This window comes from Pelodiscus sinensis, chromosome 11, assembly GCF_052426305.1.
Source record: "Pelodiscus sinensis isolate ZL-2025 chromosome 11, ASM5242630v1, whole genome shotgun sequence".
NCBI classification, from domain to species: domain Eukaryota; kingdom Metazoa; phylum Chordata; order Testudines; family Trionychidae; genus Pelodiscus; species Pelodiscus sinensis.
In genome coordinates, this window is record NC_143062.1 from 11,179,968 (window position 1) to 11,203,987 (window position 24,020).

Consider the following 24,020-nt stretch of genomic DNA (forward strand, 5'->3'; position numbering starts at 1 on the left):
CCCTCCATTCTGATGCTCAGACCTTCTGTTTTGCTGCTGCATATCAAGACCTAGGCTCTTTTACTTAAGATCTCCTTCCACACTCCAATGCTACTACTTAGTAGAACTAACCTTTCCCCTCAGCGTGGGCGATAATTAGCCAAGTGATCCTATCATAGGGCCTGATTTACATCTAATTGACCCAGAAGATATGCTGGCATAATTAATCAATTTGACTGGAATTATTCCTTGTTGATAGTAGCACGACTGAGGGCAGAATCAAGCTCAGATTTTTCACTACACGCTATATGAATGCTCAGTGAAACAAATCTTGTAAAGGCTGTTGGCGTTCCTTTGTTATTCAATGTACCCACATCAGTTTCATTCATTTAAAGTTGTATTTGTTTAATTATAGACAAGGCAAGCACTTCTTAAAATATTAGAGGATATTAAAGAAGAGGACTATTTTAATTTCATACTGTTTGGTACGGATGTACACATTTGGAAAGACAAATTAGTCCAAGCCACTCCTGAGAATCTGAAGGAAGCCAAGGAATTTGCTCAAGCTATTAGCACACGAGGCAGTAAGTATTGTAGTAAACTTGCCAATAGGTGGTACTTCAAATAAACACTGAAGAAGCTAACACACAAATTCAGTCTTCAGAGAATGAACTGAATGACAGTCAAGTTTTAAATAGAAATCACTACACCTCCATCCTAAAAATAGTATGTAAATTCACCAAAAAGCAAAAATCCTGTTACTGGAATTAAAAATTGAGAGATGAATCCTTCAATCCACAGTGACTCTTAGCACACAGGACTGAAGCACTTGGCCAGTGGTTAAAATTGACAGTACCACAGTTACAGAGACAGCAACTTTAGTCTCAAACTGCTAGCATTTCTGGGTGAATCTGAAAAATGCCTCCCCATGCATACCTCTGCTATTTGCATGGGTGTGTATGCGCGCGCACACACACACACACCCATGATAACAGATGCCTGCTAACTTTGGTCATAGTACTAGTGTTGCTAACTCTCATGACTTTTTTGTGAGTCTCCTGACATTTGGTGGTTTTCGCTAAAGCTCCAGCTGTTGGAGCCAGGAAGAGCTTAGCTTTCATTGTTTTTTAAAAAAGTAAATTTTCTTACTCCTCCTGGCTGTAGAGAAAAGTTAGAAAATGTGACCTGAGTGCAACCTAAAGACAGAAAGCAAAGAGAAAGAACCCAACATATATTATTTTTAATCATCTCCTGATTTGGAAGCCAATCTCATGATCTTTTGGAGCTTCTCTCAAATTTTGGATGCTTTGGGCTAGGAATACTGCATTTTGACACATACAGGCAGTCCCCGGGTTACTTACAAGATAGGGACTGTAGGTTTGTTCTTAAGTTGCTGAAACTGACCGCCAGTTCTGACTTACATACAGATTCAACTTAAGAACCCCAAGTCCCCAAGTCAGCTGCTGCTGAAACTGATCAGCGGCTGATTCCAGGAAGCCCGGGGCAGAGCAACTGTGCCTCGGGCTTCCTGTAGTCAGCGCTGGTCAGTTTCAGCAGCGGCTGACTTGGGGACGCCTGGGGCAGAGCAGCTGGGGTGCTGCCAGGTTGGTCCAGTAGTGCCCAAAGCGGCGCTGCGGGACCAACCGGCAGCGCCCCAGCTGCTCTGCCCCAGGGTCCACAACAAAAGCCTGGTCTGCTGGGGGGGGGGGGGCACACTAGCTGCGCTCCCCCCCAGCAGACCAGGGATAGGGGGAGCAAAGCCGCAGCGGCGGGGTGCCGCGCCTCTGAGGCTTTGCTCTGGCGCGGGACCCGCGGCGGCTGCGGCTTTGCTCGCGGTGCCCCTGGTCTGCTGGGGACCGTCTCCAGCAGACAAGGGACACTGCGAGCAAAGCCGCTGCAGCGGCGGGTTCCCTCGCGGTGTTCCTGGTCTGCGGGGGACCGTCTCCAGCAGACCAGGGGCACCGCGAGCAAAGCCGCAGCCGCGGCGGGTTCCCGCGCTTCAGAGGCTTTGGCAGAGCAAAGCCTCAGAAGCGCAGGAACCCGCCGTGGCTGCGGCTTTGCTCGCGGTGCCCCTGGTCTGCTGGAGACGGTCCCCCGCAGACCAGGGGCACCGGGAGCAGCTTTTCTCGCCCCGGAGGTCGAGGTGGCGGACCGCTGCCTGCAAGCTCCGGGGCGAGAAAGCCCCGTTCGTAAGTGCAGATCCGACATAAGTCGGATCCGCATAAGTCGGGGACTGCCTGTATAGCTGTCTTGAAGATTTTGGGAAGGATTACAAAGGAAATTTGTTGATGTACCCCAAATTTAACTGTTGTACATCCTCTGTTGCCTGGAGTCTGTACAGGCAGTCCCCGGGTTACATACAAGATAGGGACTGTAGGTTTGTTCTTAAGTTGAATTTGTATGTAAGTCGGAACTGGTACATATTGTAGGGGAAACTCTAGCCAAACATTTCTCCAGAGCTCAGTTTTATTCTCCCACACCTCACTTCCCTCAGTCCTTTATTCTCAAGCTGAGGTGTCTGCTGAGAAAAGCCGCTCCGCGTCTCCCTGATCTGCTGGGGGGAAGCAGCTAGTGCGGGGTTGCCTCACCCTGTTTGTAAGTAGGGATCCCAAGTATGTCGCATCCATGTAACCCGGGGACTGCATGTATTGTAGAGGCAAAAATCCCTTTGTGGCAACCATATGAATTACAGCTCCAGCGCCTGCAAGATTAAGCCTCCTGTGTTTGCAGATAATACTGCACTCTGCTGTAGCCCTTACTGACCAAAGGTTGCATTTGTGACAGAACCTCTTATGGAGTGTTTACAAGGTGTGATACATACTCCATCTGTATCTCTCTTCCCCTCCATTATCTAATGAAGGAAACATTAAAAATGGAGACTTACTGGCTAGGCAGTAGAACTGCAGCAAAGGACCTGGGAGTGATAGGGGTCCCAATCTGAATATAAGTCAACGGTGTGATGCCGTTGTAAACAAGGCAACTGTCATTCTGGTATGTATTCATAAGACACAGGCAATAATTCAGCTCTACTCAGCACTGGCGAGACCTTAGCTGTAGCTGTGTTTCCAGTTTGGACACTAGACGAAAAAAAAGTGCACAGATTAGAGAGACTCCAGAAGAGATCTACCCAAATGATGAAAGGTTTAGAAAAGCTAACCTATTAGGAAAAGTTGAAAGACCTGGACACGTTTAGTCTCTGATAACTGTCTTCAAGTATGTGAAAAGTTGTTATAGAGAAGACAGTGATCTCTTGTTCTCCATGTCCACCAAAAGTAGGACAAGAGGTAGTTTACTTGCTTTGTGGCACGATTTACATTCAATGTTAGGAAAAAATTTCTAACACTAAGGATAGTTTAAGTAAGGGAACAGATTACTTTGTGAGGGTGTGGAATTGCTATAGTTTGAGAGCTGCGTCTAGACTGGGAAGTTTTTCCGCAAAAGCAACTGCTTTTGCAGAAAAACTTGCCAGCTGTCTGCACTGTCCACTTGAATTTGCGCAAGAACACGGACGATCTCATGTATGATCATCAGCGTCTTGCGCAAATACGACTCTCCCGTTCGGGAAAAAGCCCTCTTGTGCAAATGCTTTTGCGCAAGAGAGCCAGTGTAGACAACTGAGAACTGTTTTGTGCAAAAAAGCCCCGATGGCGAAAATGGCAATCAGGGCTTTCTTGCGCAAAACCGCATCTAGATTGGCACGGACGCTTTTCCGCAAAAAGTGCTTTTGCGCAAAACGTCCATGCCAATCTAGACGCTCTTTTCCTCAAATGCTTTTAACGGAAAAACTTTTCCGTTAAAAGCATTTGCAGAAAATCATGCCAGTCTAGACATAGTCGAGGTGTTTTAAGAAAGGTTAGATAAACACCAGGTGGGGATGGTCTAAATATACTTAATTCTGCCGTAGCATGGGGAGATAGAATGAGATGTCCTCCTGAAGTCCTTTCTAGCCCTATATTTCTATGAATCTATGATTAAAAATATTTCTCTTTTTGACCACCAGTTTTTAACCCTAATGTGTATCTACATTGCAGTGACAAATCTACATGGTGGTTTAATGAAGGGAATTGAAATGCTGAATACAGCCTATGAAACAAATTCTGTGCCCAAGAGAAGTGCATCTATAATTATCATGTTAACAGATGGTCAACCTAATCAAGGTAAGTGTCTTAGTAAATGAAATAAACATAAAGTGGAATTAAGCAGGTGAAAGAAAATAATTACTTTACCAGTCTGTCATTTCAGCAGATGAAAGACCTGCTTCCCCATTGATTTCAATGGAATTACAAATAGTGAAATGCTGCTATAGCAGACTGGAGAATTAGGTCTTTGGTTTCAGTTCATCATTCACTATTCATAAGCATATATTGGTTTGATCATCTCATCCTAGTTACAATCTGGCCACATTACTAAACTTCTACCCAACATCATCCTTGCTATACTAAGAACATTTTTAGGGGTGTGGCTAAATTAATTCAGTTACATTGATGCAAACCCTTAATTTAGATGGCCTGCACTGATGGGGAGGTGTCAGTTAAGCTAAACTGCTGTATGCCTTGCTTTGAGCTGGAGCAGCATATCTACATTAGGAGTTTGCACTGGTCTACCTGAATAGTTATGGTGGTGACAATTTCCTTTACAGGGTTTTATTTCTTGGTGATGAATAAATATGAGAAGTGGGTTTCTTCCACCCATTCTGTCCATTAATCACCATTGCATCAAGGCCCTCCTAAATATGGAGTAGAAGAGATGGGCATGCCAAGATGTGGCCGGGAGTTTGAGGAGAACTCCATAAGACATGCTACTCCTACTTGTAGAGTAGCCCATAAGAAAAGCAGCGGCTCCCACAATGCCATAACAGAAATATACATGGGACTTCCCTAAGTTATGCTGATGGCTGCACCAATCTGTGAACCTCCTGAAAGCATAAATGTGGCCTGTATGTATTCTGTCTCTTGAAGAACCTCATTTAAGGAGTTAATACAGGGTTTGAGTTTTTTTTTAAGGAAGTCTGCCTTGTAAGTTAGGGTATGTCTACACTACCACCCTAGTTCGAACTAGGGTGGTAATGTAGTCAACCGGAGTTGCAAATGAAGCCCGGGATTTGAATTTCCTGGGCTTCATTTGCATATTGCCGAGCACCGCCATTTTTAAATGTCTGCTAGTTCGGACTCCGTGCCCCGCGGCTACATGCGGCACGAACTAGGTAGTTTGGACTAGGCTTCTTATTCCGAACTACCGTTACTAGTGGACATTTAAAAATGGCGGCGCCTGGCAACATGCAAATGAAGCCCGGGAAATTCAAATCCCGGGCTTCATTTGCAACTCCGGTAGACTACATTACCACCCTAGTTCGAACTAGGGTGGTAGTGTATACATACTCTTAGATACTTGTATATACTTTGTCTAAAGTGAGTTTAGAATTACTGCTATCTAGAAGATATGATAGTTGCATCCTGAAAAATATATATAAAAATAACTAACCTTGTGTCTTTCATTTTATTATTATTATTATTATTATTATTTTGGTTTGCTATTGCTTTCATAAACAAAATCTGGATGCCTCATTGCTTTGTGTTATCTAATATACAGGTGTATCAGACCCTCAGCAAATTCAAGCGAATGTAAAAACTGCCATTCAAGGAAAATACCCCTTATACAATCTAGCTTTTGGCTATGGTATAGACTATAATTTTCTAGAAAAGATGGCACTAGAGAATAAAGGGGTGGCTCGTCGCATTTATCCAGACTCTGATTCAGCCATACAAATGGAGGTAAAACCATAACCATCTAAATAGTGTCCTTGACAATGATATTTCTGATAACATTTGCCTTCACTTCCAGTGTAATTTAAAAAAATATGACCAGGTCCTGCAGTGCTAGCTGGTCCCTGGGTAACAGCTTTCCCCTTAGCTTATAGAATGAGTAGAAATTGGGAGGCAGCATGGGTTGATGAACCGTTTTGTTTGTTCCGGTGTCAGAAGGTCTGTGGGCACAGGAGTGCCTATAAATTACAAATGTGCTAGATCTAATCTTTTCTTTCCCCTCTAGGGTTTTTATGATGAAGTAGCCAATCCTATGCTTACAGAAGTAGAATTAAACTACCCTGAGAATGCAATTGCTGACTTAACACAAAACAATTTTAAGCATTACTATGATGGCTCTGAAATTGTAGTGGCTGGACGTATTACAGATAATGACTTGAACAGTTTGACGGCAGATGTGAAAGCTCAAGGTGTAAGTATGGGATTGGTCTGATTGGTTCAAGCCCTTCTTTGTTTCATAACATACCTGAATGGGTGAGAGTCCGAATTTGGCAGTGCATACAAATCCCCCAATGCACTTTTATTCTACAAATCAAATATTGCAAAGTACGAAGCATTTAAATATACCAAAGGCATGAAATGCAGTTAGCTAATTTTTTCTTTGAATCATTCTGATGTTAATCTGGAGTACTTTTGTACTTATGTCCAATGTGAGTAAATTAGTGTTGTTAGCAGAACCTTAATGTTGACATCTCTTGATTTTGTTTTGTTTTGTTTTTACAGGCTTAGACTTATTGTTTAATTAACGTGATGTGGCACAGTTGCATGGAATAATCTGTGGCTTTTAACTTTTTTATGCAAACATTTTTAAAAGTACAATTAGATATTCATCAGTATGACAGTTTGAAAATCTTGTTCTAATGCAATATTGCTTAGTGAAATCCACATACCAGCCTTGCTACTTCTTGCCCCCCACACCCTGCCAAGTATTGTGTGATTTGGTTTGCATGTCAAATGCATATGTCCTCCAAAATAGTCTTTAAGCCTTTGAGGAATACTTCCACTCTTAAAATCAATTTAATATTTGAAAGGTCTTCCCTTTGAAATACCCATAGAACTTTGCTTGTATTAGGTAGTAAGTGGACTAAAATAATTTCCACTCTCGGATTCTGCAACTAGTCTAAAAAATCCAGCATAAATGTACAACTTTCATCAAATATATAGTAGCACGTGTATATGGACTGTGACACAGATCGGTCCATTTCACATTACATATACTATATTTATCTCCATATTTGTCATTTGACGAAGTGGGCTGTTTCCACAAAAACTCATGAAACTATCAATGGGGATTTTTTGGTTAGTCTCTAAGGACTATTGGTTTTTTTTTACAGTTTTTCCTGTTACCAGTGCATAGTCTGGGTACCTGTTACAGAGAGAAGTTTCTTTCTTCCTAATAGGCACTAAATGATGTGACATATATCGAACAAGCAGACGTTAATGAAATGGCGAAAGCTCTTCAAGAACAGGAGTACATATTTGGGGATTACATTGAGAGGCTCTGGGCTTATCTCACCATCCAACAATTACTGGAAAAACGGTAACAACGTAAAAAATAAAATTCTCTGTGAAATAGTATGAAATCATTGGGCAGCTCATTGTTGATATGCATTACATATACTGAGAACCTTCAGAACTGTTTACCTATTATACTCTCTATCCCAAAACATAGTAGGTATTGTTTTTTTCAAGTTAATTTTAAAGGAATGCAAATACAGGACCAGACTGTGGCTACCTCCGCTGTCTGTCAGAGAAGTCAGGAACACTCTCACAAGGAAATGTGTATTTCTGTTCAACAGAAGTATTTTATATTTTAGCAGGAGAATTAAAAGCTTAAACCACTGTTTAATAATCTGGTTTTGTAGAAAGTTTATGTTCTGTTTCTCTTCTTTTATTCAGCACTGTAGCTCAGGGAGAAGAAAAGGACAACCTTACAGCAGAAGCTCTGGAGCTCTCTCTGAAATACAAGTTTGTGACACCTTTGACATCCATGGTGGTTACGAAACCAGAAGATAATGAGGATCAATCTGCAATTGCTGATAAACCAGTAGAAGGTAAAGACATTTTCACAGTTGCACATTGCTAAGGGAATTGAAGTGACCATTTAACATTCCCTTAAATAGAAGTCTGTCACATTGGAGTGGAGGTTCAAATATAGCTACAAGTCTGTTTTCTGAGCCATGCCCTCCTATGCTAGTAGAGCTTTCTCCTGTGCAACATGTAGATTCATTTTCCTCCTTTAAACTCACTTCCATCAGTCCACTTTCCACTGCTACCCATTTCTCCATCAATTTAAAATATATTGTAAATTCAGACTCGATGGCTGTGTCTAGACTGGCAAGTTTTTCCGCAAAATCAGATGATTTTGCGGAAAAACTTGCCAGCTGTCTACACTGTCCGCTTGAATTTCCGGAAAAGCACTGATGATCTCATGTAAAATCATCAGTGCTTTTCCAGAAATACTATGCTGCTCCCGTTTGGGCAAAAGTCTTTTTCCGAAAGACTTTTGCGCAAAAGGGCCAGTGTAGACAGCATAGTACTGTTTTCCGCAAAAAAGCCCCGATCGCGAAAATGGCAATCGGGGCTTTTTTGTGGAAAACAGCGTCTAGATTGGCCACGGACGCTTTTCCGCAAAAAGTGCTTTTGCGGAAAAGCATCCTGCCAATCTAGACGTGCTTTTCCGAAAATGCTTTTAACGGAAAACTTTTCCGTTAAAAACATTTTCGGAAAATCATGCCAGTGTAGACGTAGCCATAGTGTATAAAATATAACCATCTCAGAACAATAAAATAAATAAAACCAAGAAGCAAGTTTAACCTAAACAACTAGAAGCTTCAGGGGGTAGCCGGGTTAGTCTGTACAGGAAAAAACAACAAATGGTCGGGTAGCACTTTATAGATTAACAAAACATGTAGATGGGATCATGACCTTTCATGGGCTGAGCCTTTGTGGGCTCATGATACCATCTACATGCTTTGTTAGTCTATAAAGTGCTACCAGACTATTTGTTGTTCTAAACAACCAGGACATGCTCAGCTTTAATTTACTTTCCTTCCTCCTATATTTTTCTGTGTATTGTTTTCATTAAGAGCCAGCTGCAGAAAGTTCTAGTCATATCAAGACAGAGAACTCATGGAAAGTTTTGCATGCTCAGACATTTAGATGCACTGCAGGGCAGGTAATGTCTTTATGTCTGGAATGCAATACACATACATCATGCAATAGAAAAATGAGTCTTATTTAAAATTCAGATCCATTTAGCTTTCCCTTGTTTGCTTTGCCTGTTATTAGCTCATTAAATTAGTTCATTAAATTAGTGTTCTCTCTTACACTCCATTTTCTCTTATTAACCTATATGGCATAAAGAATGACTCTGTTCATCTTTATTAAGCTGTACTGGAGAAATTAAGACACGTGTATTCCTTTTCAGTGTCTCGGCTATTACGTCACCACATACATTGCTCTGAATCTCTTACAGGCGGGACCTTCCTGGTCTGGCACTGTTGGGACCTGAATGGTCCCAAACCACGGAGTTTGCCTGACCATGGGAGGTCAAAGCTCCCTTCTTGGGCCTGCTCTCTGCTGTGAGCCCAGCTGCCCCCAGCTCTGTCAGGGCTGCCCTCCAGCCTGGTGCTCCTCACCAGTGGGGGTGCCCATCTCTGCTGCTTTCCCAGTGCCAGCCGGTGTGGGCTTCTCTTCTTGCTGTGTCAGGACTGCGCTTCTGGCCCCCATTATCCTGCTGCCTCTGACCCAGGCAGAACTGAGCTTCCGGGCGCTGGCCCCCCTGCCTTTGGCCCAGGGGGAGCTGCACTCCCCGCTGTTCCTGCCCGGCCCAGCCAACCGGGGCTGGGTGCTAACCCTGCTGCTTTCAGCCTGGCTGAGGTAGTGCGCTCCACCACCAGCCCCGCCCCTGAACCGGGCCATCCGGGGCTCTCTGGTCCAGCAATATCTGTGGCCCTGTAGTAGCATGGATGTTACTGGACCAGCGAGCCCTGGGTTTTAGAGGTTTAACCTATAATCTGTTTCTTGGCCTTCCACCAAACCTTCCACAAAACACCCCAGAAGGACTCTACTCCCCGACCCTCGCCGCTGGCTTTATGACTTTCTTCTCCTTGCCTTCTTCCCAGCACACCATCATAGCTTCTTCACTGGCCTTCAGATGTGATCCCAGCTGACTTACCTCTTCCTGCTGATTCTTGGTCAAGAACTGCTTTTGGGTAGAATTAACATAAGGGAAATGCATTCTGGGCCTCAGGGATGATTTCTGTCCATGGGAATAAATCTTGAAACTAGCCAGTTCCTAGGTGCCTCCACTTGGACACTAGTCAATTCTGAAGGAGTAATCTTGCAATTGAGTCATAGTACTGTTAAATGTGAGAAATCATACCAATTTCCATGGTACATGATGTAATATTCTACCAAGATAATGACGCCAAAGCACAATGGAACAACTGGAGAACGTGAATGATTAATCTTAAACAGATAAATATTTGATTGACATGGAAGCACGCAATGATTATACAGAACATTACAGGCAGTCCCCGGGTTACGTACAAGATAGGGACTGTAGGTTTGTTCTTAAGTTGAATTTGTAAGTAAGTCGGAACTGGTACATATTGTAGGGGAAACTCTAGCCAAACATTTCTCCAGAGCTCAGTTTTATTCTCCCACACCTCACTTCCCTCAGGGTATGTCTACACTACCCCGCTAGTTCAAACTAGCGGGGTAATGTAGGCATACTGCACTTGCAAATGAAGCCCGGGATTTGATTACCCGGGCTTCATTTGCATAAGCCGGGCGCCGCCATTTTTAAATCCCGGCTACACGCGGCACGGAGTAGCTAGTTCGGATTAGGCTTCTAATCCGAACTAGCTGTACTCCTCATTCCACGAGGAGTACAGCTAGTTTGGATTAGAAGCCTAATCCGAACTAGCTACTCCGTGCCGCGTGTAGCCGTGCGGCATGGGGTTCGAACTAGCTGGGATTTAAAAATGGCGGCGCCCGGCTTATGCAAATGAAGCCCAGGAAATTCAAATCCCGGGCTTCATTTGAAAGTGCGGTATGCCTACATTACCCTCCTAGTTCGAATTAGGAGGGTAGTGTAGACATACCCTCAGTCCTTTATTCTCAAGCTGAGGTGTCTGCTGAGAAAAGCCGCTCCGTGTCTCCCTGGTCTGCTGGGAAGGGGCGCTAGCTTTGCGTCTCCCTAGTCTGCTGGGGGGAAGCAGCTAGTGCGGGGTTGCCTCACCCCGTTTGTAAGTAGGGATCCCAAGTAAGTCAGATCCATGTAACCTGGGGACTGGCTGTATTTTTGTGCATGTTTCTCTAAGTGTTTTCTATTTTCTAAGGCCTTCCTTAGAGATAATCCTTAAAGGAAAACTCTAGATTTGTCCCTACCTGTAGAATACATGTGCAAATTAGAGAGCAGAGAACATCCAAACAGTACCACTACTAGTTACAATAAGAAAATACTGCGTATCCATTGCTAGCTTCCAGACATGTAGATAGGGGTACAGATCCAACTATAGTCCTTAGCAGTACCAGAAATATGAAGGATCTCATCTCCGATCATGAAAATTGCAATAGAGTAAAATTGTCAAGGGGTAGTTGTCAGCAGCATAAAAGTGACACAGAGTAAAGCAATTACCAGCATAATGTTCCCAGGGGTTAATATTCATTTTGTTCATGCATAAATTATTACAGATTTGGTGCCCCATATGTTAAACATTTTTTTCAGTCTGTTTACATTCATTTACACCAAGAGAAAGAATAAGGTCTTGAAATTGAAATTTCTACAAGAGAGATGTCTGAAGCATCAAACCATATTTGATTTTTTTTCTTTTCATAATACTTAATTCAAATGGTGTTTCATATTAGAGATAATTATCCAACTGTTTCTCAATGTGTGCCTGACACTAACTGTTAACTTTTTTTCTTATTATGTCATAACCATTCCTGGTAATAGCTGAAGGTAAGTTTCAAATTCTGTTTGCTTTACCCAATACTTCTGCTTATTATTATTGGTTGGGTAATAGTTGCTGAATCAATTATTTGATTAATTACATACAAATGAATGTGTATGATAACAGTTTTATGATTTTTTTCAAGCACCATATTCGTAAATATTTTCACTAGTAAAGTAGCCCCGTCTGTCTTTATATTGTAACAAACGTCTCATTGTAGAGTCTAGGTGCCTAACAAACAACTATTAAGAACCGTTAGTTGCTTTTTGGACCCAGGATCACTCGTTACCAGACAATTATGTGGAAGGGACTCTTGGTCCACCCAGATTTCTCTCCTCCCCAAATGGAAGAGAAGTGGTGTGAGTTGCTTGGTCAGCACCAAGTCCCCTAAAAGGCCATTCCGCATCATTCCTCCTCTAGCTACACAGTTTACTAGGACAAGATGAGATGATATTTGTTTTCTGTGGACAGTCCCGCAACCCTTCTCAGAATCCCTCAACATGGCCATACTGCAAGAGAACAGGCGTAGAAGCACTAGGATTCCATGCCGATGATTTTGTCCTCTTTGAGGGCCATGTGAACCTGGCAGATTTTGGGGCAGACTCCGTGATGGATGGAAAACACATGCATTCCCCCCCTAGCCAGATTGAGAATGAATTACAAGAGTATTCTCATTGCAATTTTTCTGTCAGACACACTCTCACCCACAGGTTTTACTGTGGAAGGCAATGGCCTGGCCTCAGGAGTAGATTGTCGACTAGGCTTCTTTCAGGGATTAAAGGAAAGAGAAAAATTTGGCTCATGTACTGTGTCTACACCTTGTTACACAGAATCATAGCAATGTAAGGCTGGGAAGGATCTTGCGTGGTCATCTAGTCCATCCTCCTATGCTGAGGGTGGTCCATGTATACCACCTAGGCTATCCTCAACAGATAGTTATCCAACTTGCTCTTAAAAACCTAAAATGATGGGAATTCCCTTGACAATTTGTTCCGCTTCTTAACTATCCTTTACTTTCAAGACCTATGTTTCAGTATCTACTCTCCCCCTCACACTTTTCCATGGAGATGGGCCAATTTCATGCTGTTTGTGATAAGATTTTTGTTAAATGTCCCATGTATGTTTCAGCATTGCTAAAGTAGCATAGTTGTTTATCAATGTTCATACCTACATTTGCTTCATTCCTACTCCCCACCTCTTGAGGGTGCCAATACTGGTGTAAATACTTGCTCCCTTTTGATCTCATTAGTGCCCCGAGTGTTGGCATGAGCAGACTGCTCCATAGCTGCTCAAGACATTTCTTTTCTCCAAGACTTGGGTTTGCTGACTTTGGAATGCTCTCCAAACATCTAGAAATCTGTAGGTAAGTGTAGGATATCTTTTATTTGGCTTTCCTTTTCCTGCTCTAATGCTGTTTTGTTTCATTCACAGCAAAGGCTGCTCCAGGCACTTACTCAGGTAAATTGTAAACTTGACAATATCTGTGGGTACATCTACACTGCAGTGCTAGTTCGGGATACCGGAGGTGTCCTAAAATAGCTCCTGAGTCTTTTGAACATGTCCGTTATTTTGAAATATAGCAGACATGTTATTTCACCATCCTTGAAAGTTCATCACCTAATAAACTATCTTGTTAGTCTTTAAAGTGCTACATATTTTTCCTTTTGTTTTACCAAGATCAGACTAACATAGCTACCTATCTATTACTTCTAAAAGGAGTAAAGGACTGCTCCAAATAGCACTTTATTTCGAAATTTGGCACTCTGTAGACAGCGCCAAATGATGAAGTAAGCTATTTCAAAACAGACTCAAAATAAGCTACGCAATTTGAGTAACACACATTGTGTATCATATTTTGAGTTTCGGGTGCTCCGTAGATGCACCCTAAATGAACTAGAGTTGTCAGTTCTCCAGGAAAAGGAGGAGCAAATTCGGGACCCTTGAGTTAAGTGGCTGTCTGTAGTGTGTGTGTGTGTGGGGGGGGGGGGGGATTACTTGCTGTGTGCTGAGCTTGTGTTTGTCTGTTTTGTTTGTTTGTTTGAAGGAGCGTGTGCTGTGGCTGGCAGTTGGAAGCTGTGAAATCTAGAAGCCTCTGTTAATTGGCTGAGCCTTAGTCAGGGGGTGGGGCTATCAGGAAGTCCAGGGCTTTATAACCTTAGTGTGAGAGGATACCCCAACATCTGGAAGGAGGGTCCCAACTATGGGAAGGTTTCCCTCTGCTCCCGTTGACTGCTCTCCTTCTCTGAGCCTTTCATCCTCCTTAACAGCACAGGGGCTGTCTGACCGGAGATGGGACAATTCTACAGTGTCCCAGAAAGCCTCATCTATGTACCTCTCTGCCACCCTCAGCTCCTCCAGTTCAGCCACCCTGGCCTCCAAAGCCTGTACGCGGTCTCTGAGGGCCGGGAGCTTCTTGCACTGAATGCACACATACACCACCCACCCACAGGGCAGGTAATCATACATGCTACACTGAGTGAAATAAACAGGATAGCCCCCACTCTGCTGCTGGGCTTCTGCCTGCATTCTCCCGTACAGTTACCTAGGTTATTGATAGGGTTTCTAGTTAAATCAGGAAGTTTTGATTAAAACCTTTAAACTAAACTATAAAGACGCAAATGTACCTTGGCCCCTTCCCACTCTCCTTCCAAACTCCCTGGCAAAGATCCCTGGTCACTGATTTAAATAATCGCCGCTTCATTTAAATTTACATGGCTGCCCCGCTGAGCCGACAAACAGCTGATCAGCTGTTTGTCGGCTCAGCACGATAGTCTGGATGCGCGGGGGTCGACATCAAAGGTATTTGTCGACCACCCAGGTATGCCTCCTGGGATGAGGTATACCTGGGTGGTCGACAAATACCTTTGATGTCGACCCCCGCATGTCCAGACTATCGCGCTGAGCCGACAAACAGCTGATCAGCTGTTTGTTGGCTCAGCACGGCAGCCATGTAAATTTAAATGAAGCGGCGATTATTTAAATCGCCGCTTCATTTTACTATGTCTGGTAGCCTAATCTACATGCCTCTGGCGACAGAGGCATGTAGTCTAGACATACCTTTAGAGGAGAGTCTATTGATAGAGATTCTCTAGGTTTTAGTCAGGAGGAGAGGATGGAAGAGCATAAAGTATGGGCCAGATCAGATGAAAAACATTCACATAAAAAAGAATCTGACATATCAGAAAAGGGCAGACAAATAAACAGTGACAAGTTTTTAAAGTGCTTGTACACAAATGCTAGAAGTCTAAAAAATAAGATGGGTGAACTAGAGTGCCTCATGTTAAAGGAGGATACTGATATAATAGGCATCACAGAAACCTGGTGGAGAGAGGACAATCAATGGGACACAATCATTCCTGGGTACAAAATATATCGGAAGGAGAAAACAGGTCGTGCGGGTGGGGGAGTGATACTATATATGAAAGAAAATTTAAAATCAAATGAAGAAAAAATCTTAAATTAATCAACATGTTCCATAGAATTGCTATGGATAGTAATTCCCTGCTCTAATAAGAATATAACAGTAGGGATCTATTATTGACCACCTGAACAGTATATTAATAGTGACTATGAAATTCTAAGGGAGGTTAGAGAGGCTATCAAAATAAAGAACTCAATAGTGGGGGATTTCAACTTTCCCCATATTGACTGGCTACATGTCACCTCAGGACGAGATGCAGAGACAAAATTTCTTGATACCTTAAACAACTGCTTCTTGGAGCAGCTGGTACAGGAACCCACAAGGGGAGAGGCAATTCTCGATTTAGTCCTGAGTGGGGTGCAAGATCTGGTCCAACAGGACTGCTTGGAAATAATGACCATAATATAATAACATTTAACATTCCTGTGGTGGGAAGAACACCTCAGCAGCCCAACACTGTGGCATTTAATTTCGAAAAGGGAAACTATGCAAAAATGAGGAGATTAGTTAAACAGAAATTAAAAGGTACAGTGACTAAAGTAAAATCCCTGCAAGCTGCATGGACACTTTTCAAAGACACCATAATAGAGACCCAACTTAAATGTATACCTCAAATTAAAAAAACATAGTAGAAGAACTAAAAAAAGCCACTGTGGCTTAACAACCATGTAAAAGAAGCAGTGACAGATAAAAAGACATCTTTTAAAAAGTGGAAGTCAAATCCTAGTGAGGTAAATAGAAAGGAGCATAAACACTGTCTAAGTGTAAAAATGTAATAAGAAAAGCCAAAAAGGAGTTTGAAGAACAGCTAGCCAAAAACTCAAAAGGTAATAACAAAACATTTTTTAAGTACATCAGAAGCAGGAAGCCTGCTAAACAACCAGTGGGGCCCCTGGACGATCGAGTTACAAAAGGAGCACTTAAAGACGATAAAGTCATTGCAGAGAAACTAAATTAATTCTTTGCTTCAGTCTTCATGGCTGAGGATGTTAGGGAGATTCCTAAACCTGATCCAGCCTTTGTAGGTGACAAATCTGAGGACTTGTAACAGATTGAAGTGTCATTAGAGGAAGTTTTGGAATTAATTGATAAACTTAACGGTAACAAGTCACCAGGACCAGATGGCATTCACCCAAAAGTTCTGAAAGAACTCAAATGTGAAATTGTGGAATTATTAACTAAGGTTTGTAACCTATCCTTTACAGCTTCTGTACCCAACTACCTGAAGATAGCTAATGTAACGCCAATATTTAAAAAGGGCTCTAGACGCAATCCTAGCAATTACAGTCCAAGAAGTCTAAAGTCAGTACCGGGGACATTAGTTGAAATAATAGTAAAGAATAAAATTGTCAGACACATAGAAGAACATAATTTGCTGGGCAAAAGTCAATATGGTTTCTATAAAAGGGAAATCATATCTTACTAATCTATTAGAGTTCTTTGAAGGGATCAACAAACATGTGGACAAGGGGGAATCCAGTAGATATAGTGTACTTAGATTTCCAGAAATCCTTTGACAAGGTCTCTCTCCAAAGGCTCTTAGGTAAATTAAGTTGTCAAGGGATAAGAGGAAAGATCCTTTCATGGACTGAGAACTGGTTAAAAGACAGGAAACAAAGTATAGGAATAAATGGTAAATTTTCAGAATGGAGAGGGGTAACTAATGGTGTTCCCCAAGGGTCAGTCCTAGGACCAATCCTATTCAACTTATTCATAAATGATCTGGAGAAAGTGAGGTGGCGAAGTTTGCAGATGATACTAAACTGCTCAAGATAGTTAAGACCAAAGCAGACTGTGGAGAACTTCAAAAAGATCTCACCAAACTAAGTGACTGGGCAACAAAATGGCAAATGAAATTTAATGTGGATAAATGTAAAGTAATGCACATTGGAAAAAATAACCCCAACTATACATATAATATGATGGGGGATAATTTAGCTACAACTAATCAGGAAAGAGATCTTGGAGTCATTGTGGATAGTTCTCTGAAGACATCCACGCAGTGTGCAGCGGCAGTCAAAAAAGCAAACAGGATGTTAGGAAACTTTAAAAAAAGGATAGAGAATAAGATGAAGAATATCCTATTGCCCTTATATAAATCCATGGTACGCCCAAATCTTGAATACTGCGTACAGATGTGGTCTCCTCATCTCAAAAAAGATATACTGGCATGAGAAAAGGTTCAGAGTAGGGCAACTAAAATGATTAGGGGTTTGGAATGGGTCCCATATGAGAAGAGATTAAAGAGACTTGGACTTTTCAGCTTGGAAAAGAGGAGACTAAGGGGGGATATGATAGAGGTATATAAAAACATGAGTGGTGTGGAGAAAGTGAATAAGGAAGTTATTTATTTATTCCCATAATATAAGAACTAGGGGTACCACCAAATGAGCCTAATGGGCAGCAGGTTTAAAACAAATAAAAGGAAGTTCTTTTTCACACAGTGCATAGTCAATCTGTGGAACTCCTTGCCTGAGGAGGTTGTGAAGGCTAGGACTATAACAGGGTTTAAAAGAGAACTAGATAGATTCATGGAGGTTATGTCCATTAATGGCTATTAGCCAGTTTGGGTAAGGAATGGTGTCCCTACCCTCTGTTTGTCAGAGGGTGGAGATGGATGGCAGGAGAGAGATCGCTTGATCAGTACCTGTTCGATTCACTCCCTCTGGGACACCTGGCATTGGCCACTGTCGGCAGACAGGGTACTGGGCTAGATGGACCTTTGGTCTGACCCAGTATGGCCGTTCTTATGTTCTTACGTTCTTATGTCAGAGGAAAAATTTCAATCAACAAAAATGATCAAGCAGAGGGAAATAAGGCTGTGTCTTCACCGCACTATCACTTGAGATAAGATATGCAATTTGAGCTATACAAATTGTGTATCTTATTTCAAAATAGCATATTTTGTTCTGAGGGACTTTCTACACCGTGCCAATAGTTGAAATACCCCACTATTCTGAAACATCCCTTACTCCTCATAGAATACGGTTTACAGGATGTCGGAATAGCAAGCTCGTTATATTTAGAAATAATGGGCTTCCTGTGAAGATGTGGGATAGCTATTTCAGGATACTCGGGTATCCCAAAATAGCACTGCAGCTTAGACATAGCCTACCAGCGTGTCTCTGATTTCACTTATATTTTAACAAGCGCTAAGGAAAGACAAGCAAATTCAACATAATAGGTTAAAATGTACCTAAAGAGCGAAGTCATATATATAAATATCCTTATGATTTACAGCTATGAAGCATCCTAGTTCAGTCTTCCATGCCTTGCCAAAATATTGAGCAAGAATCTCTGAGCTACATGCTGGAATAACTGGAAAATTGTTCCTTTGGTGCCTCAAATAGAGAGCATCAAATGATGAAGACAATATAAATAAATTTGCCTTTATATTAATGACACTCTGCCTGATTGAAGAGCAGCAGAAACTGTCAGACCACAGCCTTAGCAAACTGTGTGTGTGTGTGTGTGTGTGTGTGTGTGTGTGTGTATGTGTGTGTGAGAGAGAGAGAGATCTTTCATGTACGTGAAAAAGTCCTGAAAACCTTCTGCATTTGTTGTTTTTAGTCCTCTGCCTCCCTCTTCCCACCTGAAATACTGTCAGCCTATCCTCTTCCAGATAAGAAATATCTTCACAATCTTTTATGAGCCCCAATCATCCACAGAGTATAAACACACTGGCTGTGTCTAGACTGGCAAGTTTTGCCGCAAGAAAAACTTTTGCTTTTGCGGAAAAACTTGCCAGCTGTCTACACTGGCCGCTTGAATTTCAGCAAGAACACTGACGATCTCATGTAAGAAATCAGTGCTTCTTGCAGAAATATTGTGCTGCTCCCGTTCGGGCAAAAGTCCTTTTGCGCAAAGCTTTTGCGCAAAAGGGTCAGTGTAGACAGCTCAGATTTGTTTTGCGCAAAAAAGCCCCGATGGCGAAAATGGCAATCGGGGCTTTTTTGCGCAAAAGCGCGTCTAGATTGGCACGGATGCTTTTCCGCAAAAAGTGCTTTTGCGGAAAAGCGTCCATGCCAATCTAGACGCTCTGTTCTGAAAATGCTTTTAACGGAAAAGTTTTCCGTTAAAAGCATTTGCGGAAAATCATGCCAATCTAGACGTAGCCAATTACTCCAGTTACCTGTTGTACCAGGAAATTGGAGACTGAGATTGACACTCAGACCTGGTTTTTGCACATGGCTGTGCAGAACAGTACCACCAAACTGTTACTACTATCTATTAGAAACAGAATCAAAGTTCAGTTTTAACAAGTAATTTAAATTGTTATCTGTATTGTAGACACAGTGTACAAATGTCCCCTTTTGATTTTACCCCTAACAATCTTTGTTCTTTGTTTCTATGCAGCTCCAACACATTCTTTTCTATATAGTAGGCCTGCATCCCCCTCTGTATATACTAGTGGTGAGTGTTCTTTAAATAATTTTAAAGAAAATAGGGGAAAGGTCTTCTTTGAAAGAATGTAGAGCCTCAAAAAGACCAAGTTGCAACACTCTTCACAATCATTTATATACTTAATTTTCATTAAAAAAACACAATAAAATAAATAAGCAATTTTTGTTCCATACTTTCACATTGTAATTTGTTCTGCATTTCCCTTATTCTTTTATAACAAGTCAGCTTTCACTAGTTCAATTCTATGTCGCAGTCTTGCTTTTTGATCTGAAGCCTTTTGACAATAATCCCCTCAGCCTTCTGCTTTCATGAGCATTTTTATGTCCTGCTGTGTTTCTATCCCAACAGTGCTTACTCAAGGCTTACTTTGTTCTTACTTGTTTACTTCTTAGGATGCCTAGTTTTAGCATGTTAACTTTTATTAGTTGGCTTATAATGTTTTCTTCACCTGTAGAATTTAAGTTTCATATGCAACAGATCTTTCATTAGGGACAATTCTGTAAGTAAATTTTAAAAGTTTTCCAAATTTGTTACTCTTTACCTGGCAGGAAGCCAGAGTATTGAGGTACAGTATATTGATTTTACATAGCTTTAAAACTCTTCCCCAATTCCATGTCACATAGGCCTGGATTTTGCCCCTCTTTCCTATTTTGATTTTGCTAAACATTGTAGGTTAGCATTTAATTTTACAAAATAATGGGTGTAACATCCAGCTTCTCTTTAGTCCACCCTCAACTCTCCCTACCCATAGATTTATCTTTTGGGCATTTTTCTATTCGTGGAAAGATTTTACAGGAATCAAATGATTTCTTCACTGTACACATTAAGGTCAGCAGTATTCTTTTGTCTAATTTAAAGCACTTTTGGCATGAGGATATCACATTTTCTTAACAAAATTTTATCCTATGGAAAAAAGCTTTGTTACTGGACTCTCTTATCACAAGATACACCTATCACAACAAAACTATTTTTCTAAAACTCACAAGGATTTGGTTCCAATTTCTCTTATCTCCAGTTGTCCACCCTGTAAAATATTAGTTAGACCATTGCTAAATGTGGGAATTCTTTCATTCTAATCTCACTATATCACTCTAGTTTAAAATGTGCTGTTCTGAAGGGGCAGGATAAATCGATTAAGAGAGCCAAAGTAATGTGTAACCAGTTTTTGTACAGGACTTTTTAAATGCAGTGATTATTATTGACAGTTGACGGAGATCCACACTTCATCATATCAGTGCCACAAAAAGAAGATGCCATTTGTTTCAATATCAATGAAGAGACTGGCACAGTATTAAGTTTAATAAAAGACCCAGTTACAGGTAAGATTTACATTCTTTAAATACATTGGATAGGGGGGCCATTGGCACAGTGTAATTCCCAGGAACAGCACAGCTACCACAAGGGGTCGCCAGATCACTTTCACTTGACTGTATAAAAGGTTCAGTGCACTGTACCATTCCTGTGAACATATTTTTATGTTTAGTAGCAAAAGGGACTTTTGCCCAACCCCTCAGAGGAATTGTCTAGGTATAATATAGCCCAGTGAATACAAGCAAAGAGAATTAAAATGATCCTTAGTCTTACAAGTCCTATTGCTTGAAATGCCTAGAAAAGGGTTAAAAGGAGTGCTTAGACTATTCCTTCTCAGCACTGAAGCTGCCAAAAGATGAGTACATCTAGAATTTTATCCCATATGCCCCAGTGGATGATTGCTTATTCTCAGTGATTTCCCATTCAACAGAAGACACCGTGTCATAGTCTCCATTGCATTAGAGCCCATACATTCTGTTCTGGCCCACAATAAATAAGAACATAATTCTGATGTGATTCAGACCTCTGCTTTATTTTTCTCGTTTTTTAAATGCCATTCTTCGATATATGCTGATCAAAATCTTTTCTATTTTAATTTTAGGCATCACAGTTAATGGGCAGCTTATTGGAGATAAGAGAGTGAACAATGATGCAAAGATTCAAAACACATATTTTGGAAAACTTGGGATTGAAAATAAGAAGCTGGAATTAAAACTAGAAGTGACTCCTGAGAAAATAATCATCCAGAATGGCAGAAAGAAGACAGTTTTCAGCTGGCTTGATACAGTCACCCTGCGACAAGAAAGGTATCACAAATACCAGAATCATTCGCAAATTTTCAAATTTGTGAACAGAACAGAGCTGAGTGAAGATCTGAAGCTGGAAATTTTGGTGGAAAATCCAGATTCAATGACAGCAACATGTTTTGTGAATGCGAGTTTTACCAAATTGCTTAGGTCAACATTTTTTTCAGTTCAGAAGAAAAAAATATCTTCAGCCATGTTTCTAAATGAAATGTTTCAGACTTCCAGTTCTAAACAAATTTTTGTTTCACGTTTCCTTTTATTTAAGAAAAAATCACACACGTTTTAAAATGGTCAAAATTCTGACCAGACAGACTAGTTAGGGCTGCTTGCACAGTGCATGCAGCAGAACAGAATGAGAGTATTTGATGTACAGTTTGAACATGTATCCAAGATACAAAATAGCAGAGAATCATCTGCTCTTTTCAGATTAGCTTCCATATTCACAGCCCTGCCTCTTTAAATCTTTACTAAGTACTCAGAGCAAAAATTCTCACCACACAACAGCAGAGGGACAATCACTTCAGTGTTCAGTTCTCCTCATATGCACTGTTATAACTGTGTAGTCCAGAGAGCAGGATAGCAGACACAATCTGTCCGGCACATTTAATATTTTTATTGTGGTATTGCCCAATAAACTTAATCAGGCTTGGAGCCTCATTTTCACTAGTATTGACAGAGAAGGTGGGTGAGTAAATATCTTTTACTGAACCAACTCCTGCTGGTGAGAGAGAGAGCTTGTCTTTCTCGCCAACAGAAGCTGATCCAGTAAAAGATATCACTTCTCCCACCTTTCCGCTCTGATTTTTTGGAACCAACATGACTACAACTGCACCACATGTAATGTTGGCTGACTTAGTCTAAAGAATTTAGTCTCAGCTCAGACAGTCAAACAAAGGGTATAGTGGCATACGGTAGTCAAGAAAAGAGATGATGAAGGACATATATTTTATTAATAGACAAACAGTTAGGCATGCTATATCCAGTTGTGTCTCAGCCTAGCCACTGGTAGGTGGCAATTTCTGTTACGTATTTCAGTAGAATTGGCTTGCAAAGAGATTTAAAAGCAAGGGATTAACTTTCTTCAAAATAATTTTGTACACAGTCTCAATACAACTCACACAGAGTCAGTCTATGTGTGAAATCTTTTCTTTTATTAAAAAAAAATGTATCTTTACCAGACAATTTTCTTTTCTCAAGCTCCTCATCATCTCTAGAAAGTCTGGTATTTTTTACAACAATGACTTCAAGGAACGTAAGATTTCTGAACTATGGTTTCTTTTTTCCCCCCAGTCTAACTCTGATAATCAACAGGAAAAAAAATCTGGTGCTCTCAATGGGAGATGGCGCATCCTTTGTTATTGTTTTGCATCAAGTATGGGAGAAACATCCTCTACACCAGAACTTCCTAGGACTGTACACACTGGATAGTCACAAGCTGTCTGAACATACCCATGGCTTATTAGGTATGAATTCACATAAGGCCTTATGGGGTCAGACTCCTCAAAATGGTATTAGCTATTTTCTCATTCCTTTTTCCAGCGCTTAAACCCATTGTCATCCACTTGCCCTCACTGGTCTCTCTCCTATCCACCTTAGGGTCAATCTAATGTACAGACTTGTTTTCTTTAGTGTACCGACTCTCTCTAATGCTTTGAAAAGTGGATTTCTCTTGTTTCAGTCTCATTAACATTTTTCACCTAGAGATGGGCACTAGTAAAGTACCTATTACTGTACAGCCAAAATCTGCCAATTTTCAGTGCATGCTTGCACAATAAGAAAAATATATATTTTATAACCTTTGAATACCTTCACCTGCTAACACATGGTAAGCCCGGAAACTGCCTGCTCCTTACCTGGGTTTTACCCCATCTTAGGTAATGCATGGTAAGAGCGTATTCCTCCCCACCCCCACTCCCACAGTGGAGACAAGTCCCTCATTTGATGATCAAAAATCATCCTGAGCATAAAGTAGGTAAGCAGCAGGCAACAGGCATTTGCTCAGTTAAATGTACCTTCTCTACACATATGCACATCATAGATTATTTGAAAGCTTATTATGTCTACTTTAAAATGAATTGTACTAGTACTGATGACATTTCTAGTTCTCCTCAGTACCTCTCGTGTAGTTAAAAGTCCCGTAGTGTGCTAGAGGGCTGGCACTCCAAACTGCAAGCCCCGGTGCCTATCACAGAGCTGATGCCCAAGCCCTGAGCACTGGCACATCCCCTGGGTTTGAAAATATTTACCAGAATTCTACTATAGTGATGCCAGCTTAATTTAAGCCCTGCCATAGAAAAACAGTAGACTTGCCTTG

At 41.3% G+C, this 24,020-nt stretch overlaps 1 protein-coding gene across 1 annotated transcript in view; it reads left to right on the plus strand.

The window, feature by feature from the left end:
* LOC102454156 (inter-alpha-trypsin inhibitor heavy chain H3) overlaps window positions 1-24,020 on the plus strand; it is a 44,019-nt gene that overhangs the window by 17,160 nt on the left and 2,839 nt on the right. Inside the window, exons 9-20 of the mRNA XM_006127587.5 lie at window positions 395-563; window positions 4,011-4,136; window positions 5,569-5,750; window positions 6,028-6,213; window positions 7,202-7,341; window positions 7,701-7,855; window positions 11,767-11,772; window positions 13,196-13,222; window positions 19,542-19,598; window positions 20,795-20,908; window positions 21,502-21,706; window positions 22,997-23,169. Of these exons, the coding sequence (XP_006127649.2) occupies window positions 395-563; window positions 4,011-4,136; window positions 5,569-5,750; window positions 6,028-6,213; window positions 7,202-7,341; window positions 7,701-7,855; window positions 11,767-11,772; window positions 13,196-13,222; window positions 19,542-19,598; window positions 20,795-20,908; window positions 21,502-21,706; window positions 22,997-23,169 (1,540 nt within the window). The remainder of the gene's footprint in view (window positions 1-394; window positions 564-4,010; window positions 4,137-5,568; window positions 5,751-6,027; window positions 6,214-7,201; window positions 7,342-7,700; window positions 7,856-11,766; window positions 11,773-13,195; window positions 13,223-19,541; window positions 19,599-20,794; window positions 20,909-21,501; window positions 21,707-22,996; window positions 23,170-24,020) is intronic.